Source organism: Sphaeramia orbicularis, chromosome 4 (genome assembly GCF_902148855.1).
Source record: "Sphaeramia orbicularis chromosome 4, fSphaOr1.1, whole genome shotgun sequence".
Classification (NCBI taxonomy): domain Eukaryota; kingdom Metazoa; phylum Chordata; class Actinopteri; order Kurtiformes; family Apogonidae; genus Sphaeramia; species Sphaeramia orbicularis.
The window spans coordinates 49773436-49788452 of NC_043960.1; the positions used below are offsets into that span (position 1 = coordinate 49773436).

The following is a 15017-nucleotide window of genomic DNA, read 5'->3' on the forward strand; positions in this document are numbered from 1 at the left end:
TACTCCAAATGCAAGTATTAACAGCGGATATACTGCTACCACAGCTGTTTGTACAAACAATAGAAACCACTACCATTTATGTAACTATATAATATACATTGTTGCAACAATATGGATGAATGAGTGATGACAATGAAGGCAGGGGAGAATTAGGACCACATCAGTGGGTCCAGAGATGATCCAGGGAAAACCTGTGAGGCGATATAACACAGAGATTCCGGTGGAAGAAGTCAGTAACATGCATTTACTAGTGGTGTGAGTAGAGGAAAAGAGGAGGAGCAGAGGATAGGTCATACAGGAGGAGGAGGAGAGAGGAGCTCAATGTATCATGATGAGTCTCCTAGCAGTCTAAGCTTATAGCAGCATAACTAAGAGCAGCCTGAGCCACCCTAACTATAAGCTTCATCAAAAAGGAAAGTTATAAGCCAACTCTTAAACATAGAGAGGGTGTCTACTTCCTGGATGAGAGAGGCAGACAGACACTGTACAGAACTAAGACATCTTTCAGATAAGTATGCACCTGGCCATTAAGGACTTTGTAAGTGAGGAGGAGTATTTTAAAGTGTATCCTAGCTTTTACAGGGAGCCAGTGCAGAGAAGCCAACACAGGAGAAATTTGGTCTCTGATAATGGTTTTAGTCAGTACACGAGCAGCAGCATTCTGGATTAACTGAAGGGTCTTTAAAGACTTTTTGGGACAGCCTGAGAAAAGTGATTCCTTACTATGATTTTGGGCTCCAGGGTAACGCCATCCATGGTGACCATTTCACTCGACACTGCATCCCTAACATTTTTCGGGCTAAGCACAATGACTAGAGTTTTGTCTGAGTTTAATAGCAGAAAGTTGTTGGTCAACCAATTTTAATCTCTTTATTGCACTCCTGTAGTTTAATTAGCTGATTGGCTTCGTCAGGTTTAATAAATGAATATTTTTGGGTATCCTCAGCGTAACAGTGAAAGTTGATAGAGTGTTTCCTTATTAAGTTACCTAAAGGAAGCCGCCTGTATAAGATAAACAGTATTGGTCCAAGAACTGAGCCTTGAGGAACTCCATGACTAACTGTGGTGCACTTAGAAAATTCATTATTAAAGTTGCGGGAGACTTTCGTCACCAATTTTTCATCAAATCTGTAAAATCCAAGTCATGGCCTAAATATCATGAATCCGTAAGTCTTTCTGTGATTACTCACCTGAATCTCTTCCCTCACGGTGAACAATTTCGAAGTGTACTCCACTATAAACAAACTATTCGTTTACAAACAGAGCTGGTAAGTAACTCGGGAATCTTCTGAGTTTTGTTGTGACATGCTGTTATGGCCCCTGGGGTCCTCTTGGGGGAGCTATGTATGTTTCCAGCTCTTGTCTTTTAACAGGCACCTGATGAGGAGATCAGGAACACCTGTGGCGCCCAGAGTTCCTGTCTTCAAATAGTCTACCTGTAGCTCTCTCTCTCTGCAGAGCTCTCTGCTCTCTGCCTTCACAGGTCCTTGGTTTGTAAGCTCTTGGGTTGGTTGTGTTGCTTTGATATTTTGTTCTGTTCTGCACTTTTCAACACTCACATCAGCACATGTCCACTCATGCACACCTACACTACTGACATTACTGATGACTCATTTACATTCTGTAAAATACTTTAGTTTGTTTTTTCCTAATTTGGTCTAATTTGGTTTAATTTGGCTTAATTATGCTTACTTTGATTTAATAAAGTATTCTTGTGTTAAACTTCATTTATGGTGTGTTCCCCTTCTTTGTTATGGCCTCTGAGCCAGGTCATAACACATGCATTGTGGGAAGCGGAGGTTCATGCAGCCTCCTGGCAGCGGCAGTGCGACCATATGATACCATATGTCTGTAACAAACACGACGTGGGAACAGCGGAAACAGCTGTAGGTCTGCTTCCCTCCAGCCGTGTCTGCGTCGTGTTTCTTGCAGCTGCCACTGCCAGGTGGCTGCACGAACCTCCTTTAATACCAATTGATTATTCCACTCGTTGCAAGAGAATGAGATGGTCAACAGTGTCGAATGCCGCACTAAGGTCTAATAAGACCAGTACAGAAACAAATCCCTTGTCTGAAGCAGTTAGAAGGTCATTGGTAACTTTTACCAATGCTATTTCTGTGCTGTGATTTCCCTTAAACCTGGACTGGAAATTTTAAAATAGACTACTACTGTTTTCTCCGGAATCTTAGATATGAATGGAAGATTTGACATGGGTCTATAGTTAGCTAAAGCCTCAGTCACAAATGCCGTTACGAATGGCCATGAACACTGTGCAAACGATTTATGGACCATTTCGTACAACCTTCTCAAGACAGACTTATAAGATTGGAGTGTTCATGGACCGTTCCTAAGTTTGTGAGTGATCTTGTCCAAGATTTTCCACGAATTCAATACGAAACCCCCTTTCACACAGCACACTAATGAATGCCTTATGAACAACCTAAGAGCAATGCACAACATTCATGGATCAGGAGGCCTTTCCAGAACCCACATGTTCCTGCGGTGGCCGCAAGTAGATCACAAACACAGTATGTGGTTATTAGGGCATTCACATGAACAGATGTACAGACAGAGATTCGCACAGCTTTCTTAAGGTGGATGTAAGGTGTTTATAGGCAGTAGTGTGTAATTTATGCAGCATTTGTGGCGTTATTTGAGGGAGTCAAATACAAATTTTCAAGACGGAGTAAATGACTGGACTCAAACGCATGGTGCTGAAATGAAAGTGTTTTATTAACAGAAAAATAAGCTTGAAACAACACCAAATCTGCAGAGATAATGCACAGTCCAAAGGGACGAGGATCAGGGTGATGGATGTGCGTGTCGGATGGTTAGTGTTTTTAACGTTCATTTCCCTCTATTTTTCTTGTGTGTCTTTGTTTTATTCTTATACCTTCTACTTCAAAAGTCTTCATCTGATGTCTTCTTATGACTCCTAATTTCTAATAGTTCAGGTCAGTGTTCCTGCATATTTTACAGTAATGCATATTTCAGCACCACGGACAGTGCATGATCCCAAACACATCAAATGTGCATCATTCTAAAACACCTGATGTAAAAATAGGTTAACGTAGTTTAATGTCTGAAAAGAGCATCAGTAATCACCAAATTGTGCGTGGACATCTCTAATGCTGGGATAGGCTCCAGCGCCTCCGCGACCATATTAAGCAGTTCAGAAAATGAATGAATGAAATAATGAGTGGACAGTACTCTAAGATTAAAGTATGTTAAGTTGTTGTTTTTTTTTGCAGAGGTGAAAGTGGACATGACTACAGATGTCCACACAAACTTTGGTGATGATTGACCACTATTCTGGGGAATTAAACTACGTTAAGCTATTTTTTTTATGATAAGCACTTTAGAATGTCCCTCTTCTTCCACTGCTGTTGGACCAAAACAGAGGCCACAACCACTGGATCTTCCTCTTTATCATCTTGTAGCTGTAGAATTTCAGTCTTGTGGGCATTATTATCATCTTGAATGTGATGATCATGACATGGGACTTTTACTACACGGCCACTGTTTATATACCGATCTTCCTACCATCAACTTGAGAGTGCCGTGAGTTTCACATAGGGCTGACATACATTCACCTTATGACAAAATAATTCATGAAGTGGCCATAGGTCTGACGTAGGAAGGTCTCAAGACATCCTTTCAAAGACGGGGGCAACTGTATACGGTGTTCGTATGACACAAAATCATGTCATTTTGTCACATCAAGATGCTGTTACATTTTGAACGGCAGCTGTACCAACTTCATAAGATGACCGTAAGAAACTAGTGCTCCCTCCACATCTGTCTACAAATTCTAGAATTTGTAAGAACTGGGAAATTCGTACAAACCCATTGTTTGTAAGAAGCTTTGTGACTGAGGCTTAAAACTGCATGGTCATGGCAGGGCTTTTTATGAAGCCGTTTAGTTACAGCTACTTTAAGGGACAGTGGTGCATAACCTGTTGATAGTGAAAGGTTAATCATATTAAGGAGGCGGCTGCTAAGTGAAGGTAAAGCATCTTTAATGAGCCTTGTTGGAACTGGGTCTAATGCTGCATTCCAGAGTGCTGGGAGGTAGAATATATCATATCTCACTTGGAGTTAACTACATCCCACCTCAAAGTATTCCAGGTGATCCATGTTGAACATAAACAACAAATAGGGAGATTGCAAATCTAAACTCCTATTTGCTTTGTTACTGAAGAGGCATTTTGACTGTCGACAGTACAGTCTTCTCATATACGCAAACGAGATGGAAGAGGTGAAATGACGGATGAGCTAATTTTACATTGTGAATTTGTTTTTCCTTGCAAACTACCTCACTGTGTGCCGCCATTGTTGTGTTGACGTCACATTGTAGTTTGCAGTGAGGTTGGGGTGCTTTGATCTGGCCCCACTTTACAAATACAACCTCCGGCTTAATAGGTGCTCCAGGAACTACATGGTGCCAGATCCCCCCGGCCTGTTCGGTGGTCACGTCTAGCCCATGTACCTGAAACACAAACACAAAAACAGGCATTCCAATACATTTTACCTAGTTGGATGTCAGAAACTCCCCACCTCCCAGCACTTTGGAATGCAGCATAAGACACAAGTATACAGTTTATATTAAGAGACTATCAAAATTTGCTGACTGATGTCTGTGAGAGAAAAGCAATCTATATAACCAAATGGTTCAATAGTCAACTCTGTTGTTTCTGAGTCTGAAGGACTCAAATCAAAATTAAAATAGGACTAAAGGAATTTGTGGAGGACAGGAGACCATTCATTTTATTACTGATGAGCAAAATCTTATAATTGAAGAAATTCATAAAATTTTTGCTATGGAGGAATAGAAGTAGTAGAGTAGACAATATGGCGGCATGCAGGAGTGCAGCAGTCAGACAACTCTCCTAGTGGTTTTGCGTGGTTTTGCGCTTTTCTACTCTGGCAGCATGTTTTTCCATGAGTACTGAGAAGTACAGTAGGGAGGAATTGCTCGAGATTGGAATGCGCTATGGCGAATCGGACTCCAATCGGAATTTTAACCATAACATCCCACTGGAGATTGTACAACCAGCAAACAGTCCTTGGATGACCGTACCTGGGGCAAAACAAAGGAGGTGGCGGTGCAGGAAGCGGGGATGCTGAGCCAGTGTACATGCCCGGCTACGAAGGGACCCTACAGACCACCGTTGCCCGGCATCTTCTTCATGAACACCAGGTCACTGAATAACAAGACTGACAAGCTATCGGTCACCATAGAGACACAGAAAACTGTGTGGGATAGCTGCATCATGATCGTAACAGAGACCTGGCTTCACCCGGAACTAGCTGATGAAGCTATTATGCTAGCAGGACGCACAGCACACCAAGCCAACCGGACGAGCGACTCGGGGAAAAAGTAGAGGAGGAGGACTGGTCATCTACTCCAACAACAAGTGGTGTACAAACGCTACAGTGACTGAAACACACTGCTCCCCTGATGTGGAGTTTATAACACTCAGATGCTTTCCATTTTATCTGGCCCGAGAGCACACGGTTGTCATGGTAATGGCTGTTTATATACCACTGACTGCTTATGCTAACGTTGCACTGAAGACCCTGCTAGCAGTCGTTATCAAACAACAGTCTGCCCAACCGGATGGTATCTTCATTGTGGCCGGAGACTTTAGTCATGTTGACTTAAGATCTGTGCTCCCTAAGTTTTACCAGCATGTTACATGTGTGACCAGAGGTCATAACATGCTGGATAAAGTTTACAGCAATATCAAGGAAGCATACAAAGTCACCCCCCTCCCCCACCTCAGACAATCGGATCATCTGTCCCTGTTTCTCACCCCAGCGTACAGACCTCTCATACAAAGAACAATGCCTGAGGTGAGATCCATACAGATTTGGTCTGAAGATGCCATTCCACAACTTCAGGACTGCTTCCACACAGCAGACTGGGACTTTTTTGCACAAGAAGACCTCACAGACTATACATCCACCGTTCTGTTTTATATTAAAACGTGCATGGATAATGTCATGGTGGAGATGATTACACATTATTCAAATACATAACGGTGGATTAACAGTGAGGTGAAACAGCTGCTGAAGGACTGGGACTCTGCTTTCAGGTCTGAAAATGTAGAACTGTACAGCACAGCTAGATCCAACCTGAAAAAGGGCATTAAGTGGGCGAAGGCAGCGTACAGAAAGAAGATCAAGGGGCACTTCATGGAGGGGAACCCCCGGCGTGTTTGGCAGGGCATCCGTGACCTTGTGAACATAAACAGCACAATTGCATTGTCCAATTTTTAACCTGCCTTTTATTTTTTACTATGTTTTATAGTCTCCTGTTTTACTGTACGGTGTCCATGAGTGCCAAGAAAGGCGCCTATAAATAAAATGTATCATTATTATTATTATTATTATTAGTCTACTCTACACTTTCTAATCTAGTCTACTCTACTATCATGTACTCAACTCTAATCTAGTGTACTGTAATCTACTCTGCTATAATGTACTTTAATATACGCTCATCTTCTTTAATCTGCTATGATGTACTCTGCTCTGCTGGGCAGCCATGGCTCAGGAGGTAGAGTGGGTCATCCAATAACCAAAGGGTTGGCCATTCGAATTCTGCTCCACCCTAATCATGTGTCGTTGTGTCCTTGGGCAAGACACTTCATCCACCTTGTATGAATGCGTAAGAATGTTTGGTGGTGGTTGGTTTGGTGCGAATTGGCAGCCAGGCTTCCGTCAGCCTGTGACTACAAACATAGTTTACCAGCATCAGAGTGTGAATGTGAGAGCGAATGAATAATGGCTCAATAATGTAAAGCATTTTGGGTGCCTTGAAAAGCGCTATAGAAATCTAATCCATTATTATTATTACTGTACTGTACTCTAATGTAGTCTACTCTACTCTACCGTTCTCAAATTTACTCTAATCTAGTGTACTCTACTCTAATCTCATCTACTCTATTCTATGTACTGTACTCTACTTTTACTCTATTATAATGTACTCTAATTTAATCTACTCTGATCTACTCTACTGTACTCTAATCTAGTCTGCTTTGCTATAATGTACTCTAATCTAGTCTAGTCTAATTTATTCTACTCTATTCTAATGTAGTCTACTATAATATACTGTACTCTACTAAAATCTACTTTATTCTACTCTAAACTAATTTAATCTACTTTGCTGTAATCTAAGATTCTCTAATCTAGTCTACTTTATTCTATCATAATGTAATCTACTCTAATCTACTTCACTATAATGTACTCAACTCTAATCTCTTCTTCTCTAATCTAGTCTACTCTAATCTAGTCTACTCAACTCTATTCTAATTTTGTCTACTCTACTTTTATCTGCTCTAACCTACTCTAACCTAATATGGTGTACTCTACTCTACTATAATGTACTCTAAAATAGTCTAGTCTACTCTTAATTTAGTTTAATCTATTCTAATCTAGTGTACTCTACTATAATATGCTTGACTCTACTATAATGTACCCTACTCTAATTTACTCTACTCTGTTTTACTCTAATATAATTTAATCTACTCTACTGGAATCTACTCTTCTTTAGTCTGCTCTATCATAATGTAATCTACTCTAATCTACTTCACTATATTGTGCTTGACTCTAATGCAGGCATGTCCAAAGTCCGGCCCGGGGGCCAATCACGGCCCGCGGGCCAATCACGGCCCGCGGTCAGATTTTATACGGTCCACAGCTTGGGTTTTATATTATATTATTTATGGCCCGCTTGGACTGTTGAACCGAGTACATGAATCATAAAAGGTTCAAAATGCAGTTTCTCCTTTCACCTCATGGTGGCAGCACCACTCTAACTCTATCTGGCTCTGTGACCTCGCCGTGGACCTTTTTCGCTAATTTCTAACCATGGCGCCTGTAAATAAAAAAACGAAAGTTGACAGTGAGGGCCGCCGCTTCCAGGAGAGATGGGAATTACAATTTTTTTTCACTGAAAATCGAGGCAATTATGTTTGCCTAATTTGTCAACAGACTGTTGCCTTGTTTAAGAATTCAATGTAAAGAGACACGAGCAGACAAAACATGCTAACGCATACGACAAGCTAGCAGGGAGTGAGCGCTCTGAAAAAGTGAAGCAAATTCAAGCTGCTTTAAACTCACAACAGTGACTCTTCATGTGAACCTGTGAGTTCAATGAATTCGCCACCAAGGCAGGCTACCAAGTTGCCAGGTTAGTTGCCTATAACTGCTGGTGTTATGTACTTGTAGATGTGACACAAAATATTACTTTCTGAATGATTTTGTGAAAGACAAGAGTAAGAGTCATATGTTTTCATCTGAAATGTTAACAGACTTTGCATTACTGAGTAATATATGAGTAATGATTACTCATATAAGTCATGTTTAAAATGAATGTGGGGTTAAGATTTTATCAACTTGGAAGTTTAAGATACTCTTTACAGTTTGTTCTATGATATCTGACTCCAGATGTGAAAGGAAGGCTGAATTGTTTTTTGTTTTGTTTTTTTTAAATTTGTTCACACCTGAGTGGCTTAAATTTGGTTACATTGCCATTTAAAAAAATGATATTGTGACAATGAAAATAAAATTGTTGTAGAACAGCGCATTTAGATGTAATTTTTACTGTTTAAAAAATGTCTGAAGGGACCACTGGCCCCTGGCAATGTCCACATTATCAGATCTGGCCCTCTTGAAAAAAAGTTTGGACACCCCTGCTCTAATGTACTCCACTCTAATCTAGTCTAGTCTACTCTAATGTAGTCTACTATACTTTACTATAATGTGCTGTACTCTACTATAATGTACTCTTTGTAATCTATTCTACTATGACCTACTGTACTCTAATCTAGTATACGCTATTCTAATCTAGTCTACTCTAATCTAATCTACTGTTATGTACTCTTATCTAGTCTAGTCTACTCTAATCTACTCTACTATAATGTACTCTACTCTACGATAATGTGCTGTACTATAATATACTCTACTGTATTGTACTATACTCTACTGTAATGTACTCTACTCTAATCTAATCTTCTCTACTGTACTGTAATGTACTGTAGTCTACGCTACTCTAATCTGGCTGCTAAGTAAAGGTAAAGCATCTTTAATGAGGCTTGTTGGAACTGGGTCTTAGAAACAAGTAGACGGTTTGGAGGAAGAGACTTTTGAAATTCTCTACTCTGCATTCCATGCCATGGTCTTCAATGTCTTCTTCTTCTCTCAGTGTTTTTGCCTTTTATGCGCTGGACAACCAGAACCTCCGTGAGCTCTGGGACTGGTCCAAGCACAACCTGACCATTCAGCGCGGTCGTATGTTCTTCCACTACAACTCCAAACTTTGTATGAGTGAAATCAAAAAGATGGAGGAGGTAACAGGAACCAAGGAGCGCAACCAAAAGAATGACATTGCTGTTCGCACCAATGGGGACCAGGCATCCTGTAAGTTCAGCACCATGTCAACCTGTACAGTGTTATGTGGTGTTTCCCTTCCCTCATTAAAGGAATGTCCCAAATATCCTCTAATCCTCCTCTAGGTGAAACCACAGAGCTTAAATTTACTGTGATCAAGACGTCTTCAAATAAGATTATGGTGAAGTGGGAGCCGTTCTGGCCTTTAGACTTCAGAGACCTGTTGGGCTTCATGGTTCTCTACAAAGAGGCGTAAGTGTTTGACAAAATACTTCCCTTTCTTTATTGTTTTTTCTCTCCTTTTCATAGTTTGTTTTTACCTAATGCATTTGTGATCTCCTTTCTTTACAGCCCATATAAGAACGTGACAGAGTTTGATGGACAGGATGCATGCGGTTCTAACAGTTGGGTGATCGCCGATGTTGATCCACCACGGCGCGTCACAGATAGCAAGAAGCAGGAGGAGCAAGGTCACCTGATCAGACCGCTGAAGCCCTGGACCCAGTACGCAATCATGGTCAAAACCCAGCTGTCTGCATCCGATGAGCATCAGGCTCAGGGAGCCAAGAGCGAGATAATCTACGTCCGCACCAATGCCTCCAGTGAGTTACAGCCCTTTAACAAAGTCTAATTGAAAAGTCTAATTATCTTATTTGAAGCCAGGTTCACCTGTACAAAAATTCAGAATAGAATGTTTTGGTGATAGAGACCATCTATTTGGAAGTTAGAAAAGCATGAATGCCTGTCCTCACCAAAACCACCCTAGCATGATAAGAAGTGAAATAGAAAGGCCACAAAAAGAAAGATTTGGGTCCTGGGTAAAATTTAAAGAAACCAGATAGTTATTTGTAGTTTTAAATCATTCATGAAAGAAGTAACAAGATAAAATGTTGTAAAAGATGCAAAAAACTCAAAAGGTTACAAAAGATGTAACAAGACAGAACTGACAAAGGCAAAAGACAAAAATAATATTAAAACAAGATGTAATGAGACAAAAATTCTTGTAGTAGCATCTTCTGTTGCACTCTTTTTCCTTATAAATGGAAAACATGTTATGATAGAAGACAATATGATACAATATTTATACCCGTCTAAAATATTGTCTGAATAAATATCATTGTATCATTATGCAGAAATCCCCCCCCAAAAAAAACATACATCAAGTGATGAATATTTGACAGACAAAGTCTGAATTTTCTTTATCTATTACTGGCACAAATACTATGTCATGTAGGGCTGGGTAAAAAAATTGATTTGATCGATTTTGGATCAATTTTATTTAAATTTTGTGTCATCGAGTAATAGTGGATGAGATAAGTTTTTCAGAGTGGGACGGTGAGTTCCTGACCTGGGTACCACCGACACTGAGGCGTGGCCTGCTCCGACTCGTGGGTCCCTGGGGGAGACAGGGTGTCTTGGTTCTGGTGTGGGAGGGGCGCGGAGGAAGGGTGGGGAAAACATGTCCATTGGAGGTCCTCCCGGCTTTAAACTAGTACCCGCAGTGCAGAGGTACTGGCCGCCCGGACCATCTGGTCAGTGGAGGTTCTCCGAGGTGGCTCACAGATGCCAGTCCTAGGAATATTAACTCGGAATCACACTCAGCCATAGGTGATAGTAGGATGCCTTAACACTAAAAACCACCAGCCATAAAACAGAATAAAGATGATGAATAAGTCCGTTCTGAGCCACTCTAGAAACATGGCAATGTTTCTGTTCCGTTCATTATTTAAGAGCAGATTCAGCTATATAATGCTGAAATTTCATATTTATTTCCTTTTTAATGTCAATATTGATATCAGTATTGATGTGTTGCATGGCATCAGATTTTCAGCTCAAAATTGTACTTCGGTGTCACTAAATTAATCTGACTCTGTCAATTAATACTGAATTGAATCAATATCAAATCGAATTGTGATCAATCGATTCAGAACCTTATGAATCAAAATCAAATCAATTAAGGAAAGTGGCCATGATAGCCAGCCCTAATGTCATGTTAGTCACCCCACATTATGTGTCTCAAAGGCATAAAGAACATGCTAAATCTATTGCTCATTTACAATTGCCATATGTTTGCTTGTTCCTTGATCTATATTTGTGTATCATTGATCACCAGTATAGAGTTAAAACTTACGCAAGTTCATAAACATATTTTACATAAATTTTAATGAAAGTGAATTGGGATGATAGACCTAAAATTCATATTTAGGAATGACATTCATCCAATCACTGTCCTGTGAATTCATGGCTGTTAGCGTTTAAGTGCCAAAGTCACAATATTGCAACAAGGAACAAAACTGAATGAAACAGACAGCTTTTTGAAGTCTTTATCAAATTTTTATATTTTTTTGAAACCAAAAAAAAAAAAAAAAACTCAGGCGCCTAAAGAGTTAATATGTATATCTTATGGAATCTAGAGCTGTGATAAATAAGTGATGTAATGTAGATGTGTTATTATGGTCTGACTGGTTGTGTGTCATTCAGAGCCCTCAGTCCCTTTGGACCCCATCTCCTCATCCAACTCCTCCTCTCAGATCATCCTGAAGTGGAAGCCCCCCAACAACCCGAACGGCAACATCACCCATTACCGGGTCATCTGTCGCAAACAGCCAGAAGACAGTGACCTCTACAGGATCGACTACTGCCTTCAAGGTCAGGATTCTAAAACCTCCTCTCAAACTAAATAAAAGACTCAAAGTAAAAATACAAATTAAATTCTTATACTCTTGTACAACGCACTGAAATCACAAACAACATAGAAACTGATAAAGTGTCCAAATCGGGTTGTTGCTTATGTTTTAGGAATGAAGCTGCCGTCTCGTGTTCCGACCCACCTGGACAGCGAGGACGAGCAGAAGTGGAACCACACGGATGAGCCCACCTCGGGGGGAAAGTGCTGTGCCTGCCCCAAGACAGACATCCAACTGAAGAAGGAACAGGAGGAGATCGAGTACCGCAAGACCTTCGAAAACTACCTGCACAACGAAGTCTTCGAGAGCAGGTATCAGTGCCTGGATGCAAAGTTCAAATCTACACCCAGGGTGTCATTTGTGCCACTAGAGGTCTCCACCGAATCAAGAAGAAGTGATGGAGTTTTAGATGAGGTTGATAAATAGCGTTGGATTGTGGGAATTATTTTTTTCAACACCATTGCACATGAAATGTATTTGCCCTGATCACTAAACTATAATGCATTATAGTTTAGTATTAAATGTTTATATTTGTTTATATTTTTGTTTTGAGGTTTAGTGATTTAAACAAAATGAGTGAACAAGTTGAAAAAACTGTAATGAGACCAAAAAATTGTTTTTTTTCTTCATGGCCAGAATTTCATTTGACTAATCTAGGCATAGGCTTTTCAGAGCAATTAGGAAAATAAAATGCATATATGCAAGACAAGTTTTAACTAAAAGAACACTGAAACTTTGTAAGTGTTTTAGCTGATAATGTGAATAAGATGAACCCTAAGACAGTGGTGTCAAACATATGGCCTGCGGGCCAAAAGTGGCCCACCAAAGGATCCGATCAGGGATGTGTCCATGGGATGAATTTGTGAACTTAAAAAATTATATTGATTGATTATATTGATTGAAGATTTTATCAATCATTGATGTCACAATCATTTTAGTTCAAGTTGCACATACAAACCAGTATGCTCTAAAGTGGATCAGACCATTAAAATAATAATGGTAATAATAATAACCAATAAATAATGAATAATGTTTCACCTTGTTTTTTTTTTTTTTTTTTTTATTTATTTATTTAACCTTTACTTAACCAGATTAAGTCCCATTGAGATTGAGATCTCTTTTTCAAGGGTGACCTGAAGAGGTCAGCAGCATACACCATGAAAGAATACAGGTTCAAAGATTGGTGATAACAATACATAAAAAAATAGGAAATAATTTAGTGATAAGACAAAATAATAACCAAAGTTTGACAAAAATTTTTAAAGTGCAATGTCACCCGCATTTTTTTTTTTTTTAATTTTTATTGTAAAAAAGTAAATCACATGAAATTGTTAACATTTATAAACTACCCTTTCACAAAAAATGCGAACAACCTGAAAAAATATGTGTATTTGTAGATCGACTGCGATCTGTTAGTTGTAATGTACTTGTGTAAAATTTCAGGTTGTTCATAGTAGTTCATGTTATTCACATTTTTAAAGCATACCATGTAGATGTAGCATTTTCATGATGTAATTTAACCTTTTTCACTGTTATTATTGTAGTGGTTCAGCCCAGTTAAGATCAAAATGGGCTGAATGTGGAACCTGAACTAAAATGAGTTTGGCAGCCCTGCCCTAAGACAAAAGAACACTGGAATTTTATAAAAAATGTATATCTATTTATTGTTCATTTGCTGCGATGAACTGGCGATATGTCCAGGGTATACCCCAGGTTCGCCCATAAGTAGCTGGGATAGGCGTCAAGCAACCCTCATGACCTTAGTGAGGATAAAGCGGGTTCATAAAATGAACGAATGTATGAATGAATGTTTTATTGCTCAGCCCTTCCACTCCCGAAGGGGATGAGACACTACTGCGTTGTGACCAAATGAAACATGAATAAAATTAAAGATAATTCAGAGGTTCGTCGTTGTGAACATTTGACATGACAAAGATAGAAGTCAACAACATATAGAACTCTGACACTTTTGTTTTTAGATATTTTAATGTTGAAAGCTTGCACATTTTAGTTTTAATACATTACATACTTTGCGGTTCAGACTGTAAATTGCTTAAGGGTGCGACTTCAGTACATTATTGTAGTTTTGTGTTATAGTATCATTTCGTATTGCGTCATATCGTATTGTATCATTTTGTATTGTTTTGTATCATATCATATCACCACGAGGAGCCTCTTGCAATCTTGGTCATCTCTGTGGTTGTTTGTGACTGTCCTGGCGTCCATCCAGCCAGACTCCATCATGTTGCTTTTGTCCCATGCCACCATGATGTGTGTCTCCAAACAGCTCAGTTCCAATGCCATGTCGCCCATACGTGTGTGTGTGTGTGTATGTATGTATGTGTGTCGCACACGTGCGCGCGCACACACACACTGCATTTCTGTAGACCCTTGTTTTTGTACTGGGCACTGCTGTATGTGTGGGTAGGTGGGGGTTTTAGGGTGGGAGGTGTTGATTGTCTGGGCCTCTGTGGCCCCTGCCTGCCCACTCCCCTGACATACACATACACACCCTCAGCCCCCTTGCTGCCCTCGGGAAGTGATTACTGCGTCCATTATCATTTATGCCAATCACAGATGGGGATGGCCATTTGGGTACACACACACTCCAAAACCACTCCAGCTCTCACAGACCACTGCTGGTTTCTGAACCCACGCTGCCGAATGGGCCAAGGTCAGCTCCTTACCCTCAGATACACTTAACTCCTTGGCTCTTGTTTTTATGTCACATAAACACAGGCCGGAGGGTTCGTGTTTTTTCTCCTGTACCTGGTGAAGCGTGGCTTCGCTCTTGCGCACCTCTGGAGAGCTGGGGATAAAATGTGCTGCTCGAGGACCGTAATGTGTGTTTTTTTATGGGAGAGAGATGGTTTTCTAAAGCACAGACACATTCTTTCTGTTCTTACATACAGTAAAAGGTGGACTGCATACCTTCAG

General features: G+C 40.1%; 1 protein-coding gene across 1 annotated transcript in view; it reads left to right on the forward strand.

The window, feature by feature from the left end:
- Positions 1-15017, forward strand: part of insrb (insulin receptor b) — a 350554-nt gene that overhangs the window by 287294 nt on the left and 48243 nt on the right. Inside the window, exons 7-11 of the mRNA XM_030132071.1 lie at positions 9209-9423; positions 9519-9645; positions 9745-9995; positions 11875-12042; positions 12193-12391. Of these exons, the coding sequence (XP_029987931.1) occupies positions 9209-9423; positions 9519-9645; positions 9745-9995; positions 11875-12042; positions 12193-12391 (960 nt within the window). The remainder of the gene's footprint in view (positions 1-9208; positions 9424-9518; positions 9646-9744; positions 9996-11874; positions 12043-12192; positions 12392-15017) is intronic.